Genomic DNA, 19340 nt, shown 5'->3' on the forward strand with positions numbered 1-19340 from the left:
CCTGCAAGCTGACTTCGGTCGCCAGCTGTGCGGTGTTTCCTCTGACACATTGGTGCGGCTGGCTTCCGGGTTAAGCGAGCAATGTGTCAAGAAGCAGTGCGGCTTGGCATGTTCGTGTTTCGGAGGATGCATGGCTCTCGACCTTTACCTCTCCCAAGTCCGTAGGGGAGTTGCAGCGATAGGACTATACTTACCAATTGGATATCACAAAATTGGGGAGAAAAAGGGGTAAAAGTACATTTTTTTTTTAAATAAACAGTTCATGTAGTCAGACTTTTCTAAGAGGTGACATGCTAGCTAACCAATTATCCTTGCCGTCGTAACGTTAGCTAGCAAATCTGACTACACAAATGGGGAATTAACGTTAACAAGCTAACGTTAGCTAAATATCCTTTCCCTGGTGGGCTAATGCTAGCTAGCATGTCACCACGTGAAAAAGTATTACTACCAAACTGTGAACTAACTTTAACTAGCTGGCTAGTTCACTAAATACTTGCCAATAAAAAGTTCACAACAGTCTTTATGCTAGCCTATGCTGGTTTTCTTTTTACTTGTAAGGAAGGCAACATGCGTTGTACACGTAACTACAGTCAGTGGTTATCTCGCTCATTTTCATAAACACCTAGCTAACCATAGATCTTTGACCTAACCAAAACAGCTTGTTCGCAACTAGCAAACAGGGTTTACCTTATCACACAGCTCCAACAACGCATCTCGATTACAGAGGTCGGAAAACAATAAAATGCATGTGTGCTTATCGGAGTAGTGGTTACAATCCGGTACATAGCACCGAACCATCCTGGCAGCTGGCTTCAGATCAACGGAGAGGTTAAGGTTAGCTAGTTACTACAAAGGCCAGAGGGTAATTCTAGTAACTAAAAAAATGCTAAAGGTAGCTAGCTAGGTAATTAAAAAAATGTTAAACAAGCATACACACAAGAAATACACAATTTCAAACAATAAAGGTTATAATATTTACTTGCTAGGTTACTGCATGGAGAAATGTGCCTTAAGGGATGATGTCAAAGCTTGAGACAAGATGTGTAGTTCTGTATGATAGCCATATTAGCGGCTAATTAGCGTTTCATTTCAGGCGGTAATTGCAGGCGACTATATTGATAAAAGTGACCTTGTCCATGAGAGCTTTGCACAGTTATCAAAACATCACGCCAGGGTAAGCCCACACGGAACACACCCCTTATTTTAAGTGTTTCCTATGGGAAAAATGAATGGTCGAAAAACGATTGAAACCATTTCCCTGTTTGACTGCTAGGTTTTATGGGTATTATGACTCATACTGTGGTACTATGTAGCAAAGCAGGAAGTAAAATAAGTATAAGCAGGAAGTGTACCCATCAAAATGTGCTGTGATTTGTTGATTCAACGCAACTGACGTTGCAAAAAGTACATTAAATTGCATGATCCACATGAGTTAACATTATCTGAAGGAACATTCTACATTGCATGGAAATTATTGCATCATAATACCAGGCAGCCATTGCGATTGTACCCAAGAGTTTACCAGTCAAATTGCCAGTGTTCAGAGGTTCAGAGGCCAGAGGTTCCAAAACCGTTCAATTCATCTAATTTCAATAGTCATTATTTTCAGATTTCTGACAAAATCAAGGAATGGTCAAAATAGAATATGTACCAATTAGATTGTTAGATTTACTATTCTCTATATAATTGACGGGAATTCTTCCAATCACTGCATGTCTACACTACATCCGCCTTCTCCCAGTCAGCCAATCTGCTTCCTCAGGTGGAATCAAGAGGTTGTTTGTGAAATCCATTATCTGTTCTTTGTAAAGAGCGATTTTCCCTTCTACGTGTGTTGGAATCCCCAAACATTTATTTTGTAAAGGTATGAAACGTAATAGTTGAATATGCAAAAATGTTGCGTTCATCTGAGAAGTTGCTTATATTAGCTAACTAGCAATATGTTACATACATTTGCTAGGAACAAAACGGTTGTGCTAGTTAGCTATGTTAGCTTAGTGGTGAGGATGGTTAGTTTAGTGGTGAGGATTGGTAGCTTAGGTAAGTAGCGAAATTACTAGCCAGCTTCACATAAGTAGCTAACAGTTAACGGACATGTTTTAATTCGTTAGCTAACTAACAGATTGTTCAACAATCGATATTGGTTTGCTAGCTGCCACTGCCCGTCTTGAACTAGTTAGCTAGCTATGCTAGCTAGCAAACAAAGACGTTGGCTTTCACATTTTGGTAACGTTACTCTACAGTAACTAACGTTGGCTAGGTAGTTAATTTAGCTACTGTATATTACATGTTGTTACCTAGCCAATGGTAGCTCTCAACGCCACTCGTTACCATATAAGATTTGCTTGTTAAACGTTAGCCAAAATGTGTTTTAGACTGAAATTATCTGTTATAGCTAACGTTATAACGAAACACGTTGCTAGCCAGCTTAACGTTAGCTATAGCCTTCCTCTGGCTTTGACATCTCTTGTATCCTCATGCATTTTTTTTTGCCCGATGGTATTAGCAATAAAAATCAATGTAGTGACTCTGTTAATGACTGTCCTTTTAATTAGATGCAAGGAAACCAGGGCCCCCGTGGAGAACAGCAGTATCATGGCCCATCTAGACACCAGTTTGAAAACCAGAAACATCCTGGAGTCAACAGCAATGGACAGCATGCAGATGAGCAGGAGAGCCCAAGTAAGATAGGTTTCATTGACTCCTGAGCTCTGTATTGGAAGGAAATGAAATCATCCAGTATTAGATGATTCTAATATTTTGCTTCTCTTTAGATGCAGGGATAACCATAGATCTACAAAACTTCAGGAAACCTGGAGAGAAGACTTACACTCAGCGTAGCCGTCTGTTTGTGGGAAATTTACCAACTGGTGTTACAGAGGCAGAGGTGGAGAAGTTGTTTTCCAAGTATGGCAAGGCAGCTGAGATTTTCATCAACAAGGACCGGGGGTTTGGATTCATTAGACTGGTAAGTAGTTAGTGTAGCGGATGACCAAGTGCATCACTACTGCCTTCCTGAGATGTAGAAGTACCGTCATCCCCGATTCAGAATTGCCTTAGCTTTCTGGGTCAGTTATATTGACAGTGCCTCTTGAGTTTTTGTTACAGTGGGGAGGGTTGTAAGTTTGCACCCCGGTTTGGGCTGAATTTCCACTCTGTCACAGTAGCATGTTCAAGGGATAGAAGTTATATTCCTCAATCTTAAATGAATGGGAAAGCATTCACGTGTGACTACTTTGTAAATGTTCTTATTTTATACTTTAATACCAACAGGAGACAAAAACAGTGGCTGAGATTGCTAAAGCCGAGCTTGATGACACCTCATTCAGAGGCAGACAGTTGCGCGTGCGATTTGCAACACATGGTGCTGCTCTAACTGTGAGGAATTTGCCACAGTTCATTTCCAATGAGCTCCTGGAAGAGGCTTTCTCTGTCTTTGGCCAGATTGAAAGGGCCATAGTCATAGTAGATGATAGAGGGAGACCCACAGGAAAAGGGATTGTGGAATACACAGCCAAGCCTGCAGCAAGGAAGGCTCTGGATAGGTGTGCAGATGGAGCCTTTCTATTGACTGCGTAAGTATTATGCTGGAAATAAAATGAAAACATGTAATGTTTCAAATGCATTTTGTTGTAATGTTTTCAAAATGGGAGAGGTAATGCTGATTGTTTTACGCTTTTCAGATTTCCCAGGCCAGTGACAGTTGAGCCAATGGAGCAGTTTGATGAGGATGAGGGACTGCCAGAGAGGATTGTAAACAAAAACCAAGTGTTTCACAAGTGAGTAATCATAGTTTTTGGGGTTTGGCATACTTTCTCCAAATACATTGGTCAGAACTGTGCATAGAACAATCTTGCACCATGCTGCTGAAAAGAGGTACAATCCATGACAAAGTGTTGCATATTGATCTGGTTTTCTTGTGTAAAATCTCTCTGCCAGGGAGCGGGAGCAGCCACCGAGATTTGCTCAGCCAGGGACATTTGAGTATGAGTATGCCATGCGCTGGAAGGCCCTGATGGAGATGGAGAAGCAACAGTATGAGCAGGTGGACAGGAACATCAAGGAGGCTCAGGAGAAGCTGGAGCAAGAGATGGAGGCAGCTAGACATGAGCACCAGGTTATCTTGATGAGACAAGGTATGTGTGATCTGGGTCCACTCTACCTTATCAATCCAAGGTTAAGGACACTAATAAACACAAAACAGGGTGTCTTATGGAGAAATGTATGTATTTCTTGAAGTGTCCTACCACCAGATGTAGCCCGGATGTCAATCTCATACACCACTTGAATCCAATCCTGTTGGTAATTGATTCATATGGTGTAGGTCTTTTGACTAGGTTACTAACAAATGGGGTGTTCATCTCATTACAGACCTGCTGAGGCGTCAAGAGGAGCTGAGGAGAATGGAGGAGCTCCATAACCAGGAGATGCAGAAGAGGAAGCAGATGGAGCTCCGTCAAGAAGAGGAACATCGCAGGAGGGAGGAGGAGATGAGGATGCACAGTGAGGAGATGATGAGGCGGCAGCAGGAGGGCTTCAAGGGGAACTTCCCTGGAAATGTGAGTCATTGCTATTTGACACTGGTTTAAATACTCTGATAAAAAAATATCTATCATTATTCCTCTATACATGATTGGAAGTTGCCTAAATGTGTCTAAGCACCTTTGCAATTGTGTTTGTGGTTAAACAATTGGAAAAAGGACTAAAACAATATTTTGTTTGCTTTTTCTAAGCTGTCTATTGTTTAATCTATCTGATTAAAGAATGCATTTTTTAATGTGTTATCATTTTTCTTAGCGGGAGCAGGAGATGCGGATGCACATGCAAGGTAAGGTTTACATTAGCTTTCAGATCTTCACTGAGCTCTCAAGGGTGATGGTCACCATGTTATCTAGTATATACAGTGGGATCTGGAATTATTGGAACCCTTGATAAAGATGAGTAAAAAAGACAGTGTAAAATAATTATATTGAAAAATACAGAAAATGTATAAAATATGAAGAATTCTATTTTATACTGTCTTAGATCCCTCCCAATGTGTTCTCTTGAACCCCATCTTTTTTTAGAATTTTTAAAAATTACTTGTTAAGCAACCTCTTTCGCTGAGCAATTGCATTAGGATAAAATATATATTTAGTATTTTATTTTTAGCATACAATATAGCTCAGTATTTGTATTTATTTTAGTATTTTTTTGCTAATTTTAATCAAGGGATCCAATCATTCCTGACCCCACTGTATTGTATTGGTTTGCTGATGTGCTGTCTGTTTTTTGGTTTGGTGTAGGTCAAGGAATTAACAGAAACTCGATGGGTGGTGAAGGAAACCCCAGCGTGCCCATCCCTGGAGCTGCCAACATACCTGCCGAGAACCCCCCTTTAATGGTAATGTTAGACATTTTAGAATAACAAACAATATATTTACATACCAAGATCAACACATTTATTGTGCCAACAGGGATAGGGTAACCAAATATGTATTTGATCATTTCACCTCTGTGTTAATCTTGTAAATCTCATGTAAATATATAGCTGCAAGAGACTTTCATTTGTCATTATCACTCATCTTGCGTGTCTTTTCTGTTTTCTCCCAGCAGGGGGCAGGAAACAACAACATGCCCGTAGGAGGCCAGCCTGTGTTCCCAAGAGTCCCTGGCCAAGGCCCTGCAGACTTTGGTGCCAACAAGCGTCGCAGATTCTAAAATGGTCAATTACATTTTTTTAACTTTTGAAACTGTACTATATTTAAAAATTCATACATGGTATGTTATGTACTGTGAAAATTGCATGGGAAATATTCAGAATGTTTTTGTTTTAAAATAGCATCACGAGTTGGCATTTTCGTATTTCAGATGTACTGATTCTGTATAGACTTTTTTTTTTATTCCTCCAAAGCAATGTTTTATATAGCAATAGTAAATGTGTCACTCATTCTCTCTCAATAAGCCTTTCTGAACAGTTTTAAATAAAATTGTAATTCCTTGGTACTTTTTCATGTGTTTTATTTGTGGGTTAACCGTGTTAGAATGTAATCCTTTCCTTCAAAAGGCTGGTTCAGCGAAGGAGTCAGGAGTATTTTGGTCTGTAATAAAACCCTTTTGTGGGGGAAAACTCATTTGTATTTGTTGTGTGGCACAATGTATTGCTTAAACAACTAATATAAGGACAGGACATGAGACGGGAGTAGAAATTAACGTGGGCATTGTTTAATGCGTTTCACAGGAAGAACATTCCAAGCATTTCAACGTAGGTAAGCAAGGGGGGGTTACAGGTGCCCTAAAGGGACAAAACTAGAATATCAATACACAACAGTATTGGCTGGGCCTGGCTCCCCAGTGGGTGGGCCTATGACCTTCCAGGCCTACCCATGGCTGCGCCCCTGCCCAATCATGTGAAATCCTGATTTCCTTCTATGAACGTAACTCGGTAAGATCTTTGAAATTGTTGCGTTCATATTTATGTTCAGTATACTTCAAAACACTGCTACGCTTCTCAGTGAAAATGATATGGAATAGAAATAGTATAAAGGTATATTTGTCTTATAAAATAACATTGTTCCTCTTGTCTAAAATACTGGTGTACAGTAAAATAGGGCTTTTAACTCTATGGCCATTTAAACATTGAACTCAAGTGTTTGTCCAACAAACATCAACTGTTTTTTTTGCCAGTCTACCACAGGAGGTTGGTGGCACCTTAATTGGGGAGGACGGGCTCGTGATAATGGCTGGAGCAGAATTAGTGGAACGGTATCAAATACATCAAACAAGGTTTCCATGTGTTTGATGCCATTCCATTTGCGCCGTTCCAGCCATTATTATGAGCCGTTATCCACTCATCAGTCTCCACTGCAGTCTACAACATACCACATTGACAACTTGCTCTTACTATTTATTTGCAGATCAAAACAATAGCGTAAATGTTTTGACATTTTTCAGGTCTGTTAGATTTCTCTTTAATAGTTGGCCATTAAGCAAAACAATGCGAGCTTTGAGGTATTCTGTATTTCCTGAGTCAGCAAGAATGTAACGTGACTGGACATCAGGCCTGGACCCAGATTATGCTGTTTTTAGTGCAGACCTTCATTTAGCCACGAGACAGTCCCATATTTCTCAAGAGTAGCTGGTTAGCTTGATGTGTAGTTTTGTAAGACTTTGTATGTTTCAACTCCTAAGTTACCATCCAGGATCTCAGAAAGGTCTTAGAAGTAGGGATGTATCCTGATTCAAGCTTGGACCACACTGGTGTATCTTTAGAGAAAATTGAATAAATGGTACACCAATATTCACTAGATTTGAGAGAACTTAAAGTGTTACCATCGAAACAATACATTTAAAGTAAGACACTTCAAGGACAACAAGACTAGCTCACCAAGTGTCACTTCAAAAGCACCAGGGGATAATACTAGGATCTCTAAGATGCTGCTGAATTAAAATGTCAGCGTGCAGGAAAATATCTGAAAGAGATTGTATAAACAGATGAAAGGGGGATATAAACTCAAATAATCACATTTAACCCAAAACCTATAACCCACATTTTAATTTGCATATTTGAAGGTGGAATGAAACTGTACCTTATTCTGTCCATTCCAAGTGCAGGAAATAGGTTTTGACCACTACCAATTAAAGATATGTTGATGTAGTAGATAAAATGTCCAACGTACCTAAAGGGAAAGAGGTAGAACATGCAACTGACGTGAAGTTTAGCCTTACGAAAGTATTCATACCCCTTGACTTATTCCACATTTTGATGTTACAGCCTGAATTCAAAATGGATTCAATAGATTTTTTCTCACCCATTTCAAATCAAATCAGATTTTATTTGTCACATGCGCTGAATACAACAGGTGTAGTAGACCTTACAGTGAAGTGCTTACAAGCCCTTAACCAACATTGCAGTTTTAAGAAAAAGAAGTGTTAAGTAAAAAAATAGAAAATAAAAGTAACAAATAATTTAACAGCAGCTGAAAATAACAATAGCAAGGCTATATACAGGGGGTACCGGTACAGAGTCAATGTGTGGGGGCACCAGTTAGTTGAGGTAATTGAGGTAATATGTACACTACCATTACAAGTTTGGGGTCACTTAGAAATGTCTTTGTTTGGAACGGAAAAAATAAATTGTCCATTATAATAATATCAAAATTTATCAGAAATACAGTGTAGACATTGTTAATGTTGTAAATGTTGTAAACTATTGTAGCTGGAAACTGCACATTTTTTATGGAATATCTACATAGGCGTACAGAGGCCCATTATCAGCAACCATCACTCCTGTGTTCCAATGGCACGTTGTGTTAGCTAATCCAAGTTTATCATTTTAAAAGGCTAATTGATCGTTAGAAAACCCTTTTGCAATTATGTTAGCACAGCTGAAAACTCTTGTGCTGATTAAAGAAGCAATAAAACTGGCCTTCTTTAGACTAGTTGAGTATCTGGAGCATCAGCATTTCTGGGTTCGATTACAGGTTCAAAATGGCCAGAAACAAAGAACTTTCTATTGAAACTCGTCAGTCTATTCTTGTTCTGAGAAAGGAAGGCTATTCCATGCGAGAAATTGCCAAGAAACTGAAGATCTTGTACAGCGCTGTGTACTACTCCCTTCACAGAACAGCGCAAACTGGCTCAAACCAGAATAGAAAGAGGAGTGGGAGACCCCGGTGCACAACTGAGCAAGAGGACAAGTACATTAGAGTGTTTAGTTTGAGAAACAGATGCCTCACAAGTCGTCAACTGGCAGTTACATTAAATAGTACCTGCAAAACACCAGTCTCAACGTCAACAGTGGAGCGGCGACTCCGGGATGCTGGCATTCTAGGCAGAGTTGCAAAGAAAAAAACATCTCAGACTGGTCAATAAAAAGAAAAGATTAGGATGGGCAAAATAACACAGACACTGGACAGAGGAGCTCTGCCTAGAAGGCCAGCATCCCGGAGTCGCCTCTTCACAAAAAAAATGTGCTTTTCTTTCAAAAACAAGGACATTTCTTAGTGACCCCAAACTTTTGAACAGTAGTGGACATGTAGGTAGAGTTAAAGTAACTATGCATAGATATTAAACAGAGAGTAGCAGCAGTGTAAAAGAGGGGTCTGGGTAGCCCTTTGATCAGCTGTTCAGGAATCTTATGGCTTGGGGATAGAAGCTGTTAAGAAGCCTTTTGGACATAGACATGGTGCTCCGGCATCGCTTGAAGTGCGGTAGCAGAGAGAACAGTCTATGACTAGGGTGGCTGTAGTCTGACAATTTTTAGGGGCTTCCTCTGACACCGCCTGGTATAGAGGTCCTGGATGGCAGGAAGCTTGGCTCCAGTGATGTCCTGGGCCATACGCACTACCCTCTGTAGTGCCTTGTGGTCGGAGGCCGAGCAGTTGCCATACGAGGCAGTGATGGAACCAGTCAAGATGCTCTCGATGGTGCAGCTGTAGAACCTTTTGAGGATCTGAGGAACCATGCCAAATCTTTTCAGTCTCCTGAGGGGAATAGGCTTTGTTTTGCCCTCTTCACAACTGTCTTAGTGTGTTTGGACCATGTTAGTTTGTTAGTGATGTGGACACCAAAGAACTTGAAGCTCTCAACCTGCTCCCCTACAGCCCCGTCAATGAGAATGGGGGCGTGCTTGGTCTTCCTTTTCCTGTAGTCCCCAATCATCTCCTTTGTCTTGATCAGGTTGTTGTCCTGGCACCACAAGGCCAGGTCACTGACCTCCTCTCTATAGGCTGTCTCATCGTTGTCGGTGTACTGGCCTACCATTGTTGTGTCATCGGCAAACTTGATGATGGTGTTGGAGTCATGCCTGGCCATGCAGTCTTGAGTGAACAGGGAGTACAACAGGAGGATCTGCGAGGCAGATGTGTTGTTACCTACCCTTACCACCTTGGGGCGCCCCGTCAGGAAGTACAGGATCAAGTTGCAGAGGGAGGAGTTTAGTCCCAGGGTCCTTAGCTTATTGATGAGCTTTGAGGGCACTATGGTGTTGAACACTGAGCTGTGGTCAATGAATAGCATTCTCACATAGGTGTTCCTTTTGTCCAGGTGGGAAAGGGCAGTATTGAGTGCAATAGAGATTGCATCATCTGTGGCTCTGTTGGGGCAGTAGGCAAATTGGAATGGGTCTAGGGTTTCTGGGATAATGGTGTTGATGTGAGCCATGACTAGCCTTTCAAAGCACTTCATGGCTACCGACGTGAGTGCTACGGGTCGGTAGTCATTTAGGCAGGTTACCTTAGTGTTCTTGGGCACAGGGACTATGGTGGTCTGCTTGAAACATGTTGGTATTACAGACTCAGTCAGGGACAGGTTGAAAATGTCAGTGAAGACACTTGTCAGTTGGTCAGCGCATGCTCGGAGTCTGTCTAGCCCTGCGGCCTTCTGAATGTTGACCTGTTTAAAGGACTTACTCACATCGGCTACGGAGAGCGTGATCACACAGTCGTCTGGAATAGCTGATGCTCTCATGCAGTGTTAGTTGCCTCGACGCGAGCAAAGAAGTAAATTGCTGTAGCTTGTCTGGTAGGCTCGTGTCACTGGGCAGCTCGCAGCTGTGCTTCCCTTTGTAGTTTGTAATAGTTTGCAAACCCTGCCACATCAGACCAGGTCGGAGCAGGTGTAGTACAATTCAATCTTAGTCCTGCATTGACGCTTTGCCTATTTGATGGTTCGTCGGAGCGGGATTTCTTATAAGCTTCTGGGTTAGAGTCCTGTTCCTTGAAAGCGTCAGCTCTACCCTTTAGCTCAGTGCGGATGCTGCCTGTAATCCATGGCTTCTGGTTGGGGTATGTACGTACAGTCACGTACATACGTCATCGCACTTATTGATGAAGCCAGTAACTGATGTGGTGTACTCCTCAATGCCATCAGAAGAATCCCGCAACATATTCCAGTCTGTGCTAGCAAAACAGTCCTCTAGCTTAGCATCTGTTTCATCTGACCACTTTTTTATTGACTGAGTTACTGGTGCTTTCTGCTTTCGTTTTTCGCTTGTAAGCAGGAATCAGGAGGACAGAATAATGGTCAGATTTGCTAAATGGAGGGTGAGGGAGAGCTTTGTACACATCTCTGTGTGTGGAGTAAAGGTGGTTTAGAGTTTTATTCCCCTCTGGTTGCACATTTAACATGCTGGTAGAAATGAGGTAAAAACGGATTTAAGTTTCCCTGCATTAAAGTCCCCGGCCACTAGGAGCGCCGCCTCTGGATGAGCATTTTACTGTTTGTTTATGGCGTTATACAGCTCATTGAGTGCAGTCTTAGTGCCAGCATTGGTTTGTGGTAGTAAATAAACAGCTACTTAGAATATAGATAAACTCTCTTGGTAAATAGTACAGCTTATCATGAGATACTCTACCTCAGGCGAGCTAAACCTCGAGACTTCCTTAGATATCGTGCACCAGCTGTTGTTTACATATATGCATAGACCCCGCCCCGTGTCTTACCAGAGCCTGCTGTTCTATCCTGCCGATAGATTGTATAACCCTCCAGCTGCATGTTCTTAATGTCGTTGTTCAGCCACGACTCGGTGAAACATAAGATATTACAATTTTAAATGTCCCGTTGGTAGGATATACGTGCTTTGAGTTCGTCCCATTTGTTTTCCAGCGATTGAACTTTAGCTAGCAGGAGGGAAGGCAAAGGCAGATTAGTCACTTGTTGCCTGATCATCACAAGGCACCCTGATCTTTTTCCGCAAAATCTCAGTGTCCTTCCCCAGCGAATGACGGGGATCTGGACCTGGTCAGGTGTCAGTAGTATATCGCTCCCGTCCGACTCATTGAAGAAAAACTATTTGTCTAATCTGAGGTGAGTAATCGCAGTTCTGATGTCCAGAAGCTCTTTTCGGTCATAAGAGACGGTAGCAGCAACATTATGTACAAAACAAGTTACGAACAATGCAAAAAATAAATAATAACAGCATGGTTGGTTAAGAGCCGATAAGAGACGATCCCATGGCACTAATCGTAAGAGTAGGGGTGTTAACCCGAGTGTCCTGGCTAAATTCCAAATCTGACCATCATACCATTATGGCCACCTAATCATCCCCAGCTTCCAATTGGCTCATTCATCCCCATCCTCTCCTCTGTAACTATTACCCAGGTCGTTGCTGTAAATGAGAATGCGTTCTCAGTCAACTTACCTGGTAAAATAAGGGTAAAATAAATAAATAAAACATTTAAATAATAAAACAAGCATGAAATTCAAATTTAAAAAATGTCCGCTGTCGTTTTCCAAGACATAAACCTCAGTAACAATGAAACATTTCATTTTGGAGGTACTTTGTATGCAAGTGTCAAGCCTCGAAATCAGACACAAAAATACAGGTGGCTCATAATTAGGCATGCCTCTTCATTCTTTTGTGTGAAATTGCACAAGCTAAAAAACAATGGGATACTACTTAGCTCTGAAGCCGGCAGCGTAGCTGGCTCGGTCAAAGTGGCTATCGGAGGGTCTAATGAGCCCCTACACCCTCCCTAATTTTCAATGCCTCAGCTTTGGGATACTTGTGCATATGCCAGAGGCGCATGTGAACGCACAAATGGAGGGGCGAGGGAAGGGAATAATTTGGGATTCAGCCAATGATTCCCTCTCCGTTGACCTCTGAACCCTGACTATGTATCTCATGTCCTATTGCGTCCCACAGTAGTGACCTGGGGCCTGATGTAGGCTATGAGTCCATTGGGATAGTAGAGAGTAACCTTCCAAGTGTTGGAGTGTTTGCCAAAGCCACTGCTAAGAACACCCCCAAAGCTGCCACAGAGAAGTCAGGTATGACCTTCCACAATATACTGATTTACAGTCAACATCTGATTCTACAGAAGGACCTCTGTGTACTTTACAAATCAAGAATAAATATTTAATATCCCCCCAAAACAATTGATTTGAAGACATAGACTGAGCGTCTTTCCTCTGATTGCTGTAATAACTGGAATCCGTTGAGAGAGACTGAGGGGATGACCAGTAGCCCTGTAGCCTCTTCCACCTGTGCACCCCCTCCAATACCCCAGCAGAAGGACGACTACGGGAAAGGAGTGAACTTCTATCTCCGAGACAAAGTGGTGGTAGGCACAAAGTGGTGGTCGGCATTATCCTGTGGAACGTGTTCAACAGAATGCCCGTCGCAAGGAAAGTGAGAACCGTCACAAATGTCTGAGGATAAATATTTTCTCTGTTCTAACACTTTTAGTGTCACCAAAGTGAAGTTGAAAACAGAGTTAAATATAGACTGATTTGCTTTGCATTCATGTCTTTGCAGATCATCAAAGATGGAGAGGAACATGCCGATCTGAATGAAGTGGCTAAGCTCTTCAACATTCACGACGACTGAGTCTTCTCTCCTCTGGGGAGGCTGAGCCTATGCTGGGAGATGTACGCTGTCACTACTCATGAAGGCTTTGAACTTTCACAGTCATCGCCAGGCTTTGGCAGACCCTAATATGATGATACATTTGAAAAGAAAAGGGAGACTCTCTGACACATCTACTCTGTACATGTACATTTCATGTCGCTGGAATATTTTCAATGTTGGTAATTTATATCACATGCATCTGTTTTTTTTATTTTCTATTCAAGATAGTGAATAGTAATATTCACCCTGTCTAATCAATCTATAGTTTAAATGTTGCATTTTGTGATCAAGGTGAAATTGTTCATCCCGGGAATACAGATGACGGTGTACAAAGTACTAACAATATACTGGTACGTGGAGGTTATTTTTCAGTGTGATCAGAGCAGTTCATTATGTTAAAGGCTGCAATAAAAATATTTTGAATTATCCTACGATTTGCATTATTATGTCCAAAGATATGACCTCTCAGTTAGGGGAACTGGTTCTGATATGGGATGTTAGCACTATAGTCTAGCACTTTGATACACATTTTCTTGGAAATGTACTTTATTAAGACATCACGGTTTCGCATCGTTGAAATGTTGGTAATTAAATTACACAAGCTCAAATTTGGAATCTATTATGCAAGGTTTCACCATGTTGAAACACAGTTTAGTTAATCAAAAGAGCCATTCCCAAATTTCAACCATCACTACTAACCTGCCTGCACTGCTCCTACAGACTGTTCCTGGCTTGGTAAAAGTGCCATGGCTCTCCTTGGAGTCGCTGGGAACAGGCAGTCCTGCTCAGAGAGTACCTGACCTGTGCGGGTTATAGCATACAGAACCACTCACTGGTAAAGTAGGTCTGCAGTATGCTCTGCAGAATACGTTATGCTCTAAAGAAGGCTGCCACATTAAAATTAAGGCCGGCCTACTTAACCACTATGGAACTGGAAATTGTTTTACGTGCAGAAAACTTACTGCATGATTGTAATGATTTTTCCCCATCCACTGACACTTTGGCTCTTAAACACCTTCCTGTGGGAAGGTGGGAAAGGTCTTACAGATGTGAGGGAAAGGTCTTATGACAACATGTGCAGCTAACATCCCTGTTGCTAAGGTAGTCGTAGGCATAATTACTATTTTTTAAAACTGTGTGAAATGTATTGCCGCCTTATGTCTGACTTTTACTATAAATCTGAGTTACATTTATATTTTAGTAATTTAGCAGACTCTCTTATCCAGAGAGACTTACAATTAATGCATTCATCTTATGATACTATAGCTAGGTGAGACAACTACACAATCATATCATGTACATTTTCCCTCAAAGTATTTATCAGCAAAGTTTGTACTGGTGGTAAAAGGGAAGTGTCTTTATTTTTAATATATATTTTTTTTTTGGGGGGGGGGGGGTTACTACATATAGGTGTTGTAATTTATCTAGGTGTTCAAAGATACTGAAGTGATTAACCTGTGAACAGAAAATGTAACCCTTCGAGGGAGAGTTTAATTAACTAGTTGAGACAACTAACATTTCTCATAAGAAAGAAATATGCAAAATATCTTCCCCTTTTGCCCATTTTTATTTGACTCTTGCATTTGACTGCCTTGAGTGCCCCTCTTCTCATGCTAGACTTCAAAATCAAAATCCTTTTTACCAATTAATATTTATTTAATAAATAATTATTGAAATGAATTACTATTTTAATAATGGAAGTATCTATAAATATATATTTGGGGAATGTATGTCCACGTTCTCTGTTATGAATGTGTTTTTACTTGTGGGGGGAAAAAAGGATTTATTCCACATAAAATGCCATCATAAGAGTGTGGATCCAAACTGTGCTCAAAGTCTAAAGCCATCATAAGATAAAATCTCAAGGTATTTTGGGCCCAAAAGTGCACTGAAAAGAGAGTCTAAAATGCTGCTGTCTCTTTAAATATTCCTGACGTAATTCCTGCAGCATGCATGTGGCTATGAAAAAGAGATAAAGCTTGTGGTCTTCCACACAAACTCTCATATAGCAAAACTTCCCCAGACCTTGAGTTATAGACAAGCATCGTCTTGGATGTTACACCTGCAGAGAGCGGGAGGTTCAGAGAGCTCCATAAGGATTTGTCTGGGTAGCGGAGCAATACCATGGTTCTCTGCATAGGTTCACAGACTCTTCACTGAGTTATATGCCTCTGAATACTTAATAAAATTGTCCTTTATTTGATGTGTATTGCTGTAAGCAGAGAATGCTTTCACTAGTCCCATGGATGGTATGGGTTTCGTCTGTCTGCTTTCTACAAGGCAGGTAAGACACATCTAATTATTGTCTTGCCCTTAGGCTTACTAAGCCTTTAGGTACTTATTATTGTTTTATTATGGCCTATGCCTCTGGCTGTTTTGAGTAAAATTGGGGAGGAGACAAAAAAAAAACTAAATATGTTGTTTCAGTGTACATTTATAATGTGTAATCAAATGAAGAAATATAGATCAGCTACTTTTGAAGTGAGAGAAGTTGTTGAACCATAGGGAATTTACAATGTTTTGCCAATTATATGAAAATCAGGCTAATTACCTACAGAGAAATATAGTTATTTGAAAGGTTCATGTTATTTAAATGTGCCTAAGGAACACATGTAACATATATATTTTATTGAGGTGATGAGCTAAACATGTTTTACATTGCATTTTGTAAAAGAAATGAGCAATAACTAGGATTTGTAAACTGCTGAGAGACGGAAAGAGACGATTTGGAATGTTGGGAAAGACACAGTGGAGATAGGATTTTGTCCATTGGATGAGATATACAACAGTCTACATAAAGGGGCAAGCTACATGACCTGCGTGTTTCTAATTTCAATATAATATATAACTGATCACTCCCACTGAAGTACCATCCTTTTAATTGTAATTATATGAATATTACAATTGTATTACCAAAAACAACTTTACTTTAGTGCATGTGGTTCATTACAAAAAGATGGCAAATACAAAGAGCATATCTTATTTCCTTATATTTTCTGAGAAATATTTTAGCAGAAAATCACTTGAGATACAGAGTGTAACTTCTCACCTTCACCTGTATGAATCAAATCCCTTTATCATGGCCATCATCTGAAGCAGTAGTTGCCCATCAGTTCCAGATAATAGCACTCCTGCTTTTCCTCTCACGGTTTCCTCCTCCCCTTTGGCAGGCCTGGGTCCTGTAAGGAGATTAAGCTACCTAGCAGGGTAGGGAAGGCCCCTTCCCCATCTGACTTCCTGGATAAACTTATGGGAAGGACATCTGGGTATGACGCCCGCATTAGACCCAACTTCAAAGGTATATTGCAATACATAGTACAGTAGATTACGCAGTACAGTAATAAACATTACAGTATAGTACACCCTAAACAGGTGGGTATAGTACAGTAGTTTTACAGAATAAATCTAAGACACAATGTGACATAAATCAGAAAGATTTCCACTTTCTATTTATTGTGGTACTTGAACCCAGAATAACTCAGAGTGTTTGTTTTTGGTTAGAAGTGTCATTTTGAATGCATGTTCACCCACAGGCCTAGTTCATTTTGTTTCTTCACAGCCAGCGAAGCCAGCAGATTCCCTCTGACATACTTCCTCTTCATTTCTCAGGGGTCACATCTCGTCATATATATTTCATGCTTGCTCCACATCACTGAAATATGCCAGTACATGCCTTGCAGGGTAACTCCCTGCTGATGTCTATAAATACACTAATGTAACTCAAGTAGAATTAATAAATTATACCCTCTTAGGAAATTATATTATGAAAAATGTAGGATGTCAGTAGTTGAGAGATGCAATATACTAATGGGAGTGTATTGGAAATGACAACACCATTTTATTCTGTCTGTTTGTGATAACTCAATCTAATACAAGACAACTTGCCCCAATATGCATGTAAGAGAGCTGTTATTCCATTATGCAATCGTAGACAATACAATCCTCATGTCATTGCAATTTAGATACTGTAGACCTGAAAATGTTTTCTGATCAGTTTGTGTTTGCCACAGATGCTGCATCTTTTCAGTGAGATAATAAACATGTATGAATGAACATGTATAAGTAATGCATTTTACTGTACATCTGAAGCTAAGAACACTGCCTGTTTCAGAAAGCAGCATAAAGTGAAACATGGCATTTATATTTATATTACAGATATATCACATATGAATGGCTGAGTTTCTTATGGACGATTTTTCAGGTCCTCCTGTGAACGTCACCATTAACCTCTTCATCAACAGCTTTGGATCCATCACAGAAACCACAATGGTGAGGGTCTTTTCACTATCCACCTTTCATCCAAACAGTGGCTGTTCGCTCCATTTAATAGTCTCTTTTATACAATAACTACCATAGGATTATCGTCTCAATGTGTTTCTACGTCAACAATGGAACGACCCGCGACTGGCCTATAAGGAGTACCCTGATGACTCTCTGGACCTGGATCCTTCCATGTTGGACTCCATCTGGAAACCTGACCTTTTCTTTGCCAATGAAAAGGGGGCAAACTTTCACGAAGTCACCACAGACAACAAACTGCTGCGGATATTTCAAGATGGGAATGTCCTCTACAGTATCAGGTGACCAGTGTCTCTAAAACAGTAGTCTCCTCATAATGATAGATAATAAAATGTTATAACGTGATCAGTAACAATAATTAGCAAAAGTTCACATCTTTGACTTTCTACACTCAATTTGAAGCCACAGGTAATGTTAGATTGTACAAAGCTCCCCATACCTGTCTTCGATTCATCTTCTCACTATGTGCTCCTGGTTCTGTGAGCCAGGTTAACTCTGATCCTGTCCTGCCCCATGGATCTGATGAATTTCCCCATGGACATTCAGACATGCTCTATGCAGCTGGAAAGCTGTGAGTTTTCTTTTCCCTCTTTTTATCTATTCTTTGCACTTGGCTAGTTTCACTCCCTGATGCCTCTTTTTCCCCATTCTCTACACTTGACTAGACAGGCTTTTGCTGTTGACAACTTTATAAATAAACTCCCTCTGTCGCTGGCTATACCATGAATAAAAGAAACCCATGTTCTCCCTTCTTCTCCTCTGTGCTCTAGTTGGCTACACCATGAATGACCTGTGTTTCCAGTGGCTGGACATTGGTCCTGTCCAGGTGGCTGATGACCTGATGCTTCCTCAGTTTGTGTTGAAAGAGGAGAAAGACTTGGGCTACTGCACCAAGCACTACAACACAGGTAGATTCTGGACTCCCAAATGGTATGCTATTGCCACACTTTGCTTAAAACCTCTACAGGATCGGTGTCCCCGCGCGGGACGTTTGAGCTAACGTAGGCTAATGTGATTAGCATGAGGTTGTAAGTAACAAGAACATTTCCCAGGACATAGACATACATTTTGGCCTTTCACTTGCATTTCAAAGATGGGGGGGTCTAATGTGTTATATTCTCCTACATTCATTTCACATTTCCACAAACTTCAAAGTGTTTGCTTTCAAATGGTATCAAGAATATGCATATCCTTGCTTCAGGTCCTGAGCTACAGGCAGTTAGATATGGGTATGTCATTTTAGGCAAAAACATTTTTTTAAAGGGTCCAATCCTTAAGAGGTTATGACAGTGTCGCAGCTCGCAGTTGTAAATGAGAACTTGTTCTCAACTGGCCTACCTGGTTAAATAAAGGTGAAATAAAAATAAAATAAAAAATGTCATCTCCAACCATCTGGCATGCTGGCAGGTAAATTTGCCTGCATCGAGGTAAAGTTCCACCTGGAGAGACAGATGGGCTACTACCTGATCCAGATGTACATCCCCAGCCTGCTAACCGTTATCCTCTCCTGGGTCTCCTTCTGGATCAACATGGACGCCGCCCCGGCTAGAGTGGGCCTTGGTATCACCACAGTGCTCACCATGACAACCCAAAGCTCTGGGTCCAGGGCATCCCTGCCTAAGGTCAGAGAGAAATTATATTGTATTCTGCTCAGGTGTTCTGTTTGGACAACCAACATATAGTCAATAAACATTTATTTAAAAATATGTTT

The 19340-nt window shown here is 40.8% G+C and overlaps 2 protein-coding genes across 3 annotated transcripts in view; both read left to right on the forward strand.

Moving 5' to 3' along the window:
* Positions 1–1750: 1750 nt before the first annotated feature.
* LOC120056574 (non-POU domain-containing octamer-binding protein-like) lies at positions 1751–5985 on the forward strand. 2 transcript variants are annotated; one of them, XM_039004761.1, is made up of 10 exons: positions 1751–1864; positions 2556–2682; positions 2775–2968; positions 3274–3575; positions 3684–3779; positions 3940–4136; positions 4372–4559; positions 4798–4828; positions 5286–5383; positions 5593–5985. In XM_039004761.1, exons 2-10 carry the CDS (start codon positions 2556–2558, stop codon positions 5698–5700), a joined length of 1341 nt encoding a protein of 446 aa, XP_038860689.1. In that variant the 5' UTR covers positions 1751–1864; the 3' UTR covers positions 5701–5985. The 2 variants fall into 2 exon arrangements, with proteins under 2 accessions (XP_038860689.1, XP_038860690.1); XM_039004762.1 differs by having other exon boundaries at positions 5596–5985.
* Positions 5986–12367: 6382 nt separating this feature from the next.
* Positions 12368–19340, forward strand: part of LOC120057516 (glycine receptor subunit alpha-4-like) — a 50062-nt gene continuing 43089 nt past the window's right edge. The window contains exons 1-9 of the mRNA XM_039006113.1: positions 12368–12399; positions 12626–12750; positions 12925–13111; positions 16501–16628; positions 17532–17599; positions 17687–17910; positions 18118–18200; positions 18400–18537; positions 19037–19251. Coding sequence (XP_038862041.1) covers positions 12368–12399; positions 12626–12750; positions 12925–13111; positions 16501–16628; positions 17532–17599; positions 17687–17910; positions 18118–18200; positions 18400–18537; positions 19037–19251 — 1200 coding nt within the window. The remainder of the gene's footprint in view (positions 12400–12625; positions 12751–12924; positions 13112–16500; positions 16629–17531; positions 17600–17686; positions 17911–18117; positions 18201–18399; positions 18538–19036; positions 19252–19340) is intronic.

Source organism: Salvelinus namaycush, chromosome 12 (assembly GCF_016432855.1).
Source record: "Salvelinus namaycush isolate Seneca chromosome 12, SaNama_1.0, whole genome shotgun sequence".
In the NCBI taxonomy this organism is placed as follows: Eukaryota; Metazoa; Chordata; class Actinopteri; order Salmoniformes; family Salmonidae; genus Salvelinus; species Salvelinus namaycush.

What these genes read in the sequence shown, in the direction of transcription:
- LOC120056574 (XM_039004761.1), top strand. Translation starts at nt 2,556, where the DNA reads ATGCAAGGAAACCAGGGCCCCCGTGGAGAACAGCAGTATCATGGCCCA. An exon ending in GGAGCCTTTCTATTGACTGC is followed by an intron (nt 3,576 to 3,683) that starts GTAAGTATTATG and finishes TACGCTTTTCAG; the next exon opens with ATTTCCCAGGCCAGTGACAG. An exon ending in GGTTATCTTGATGAGACAAG is followed by an intron (nt 4,137 to 4,371) that starts GTATGTGTGATC and finishes ATCTCATTACAG; the next exon opens with ACCTGCTGAGGCGTCAAGAG.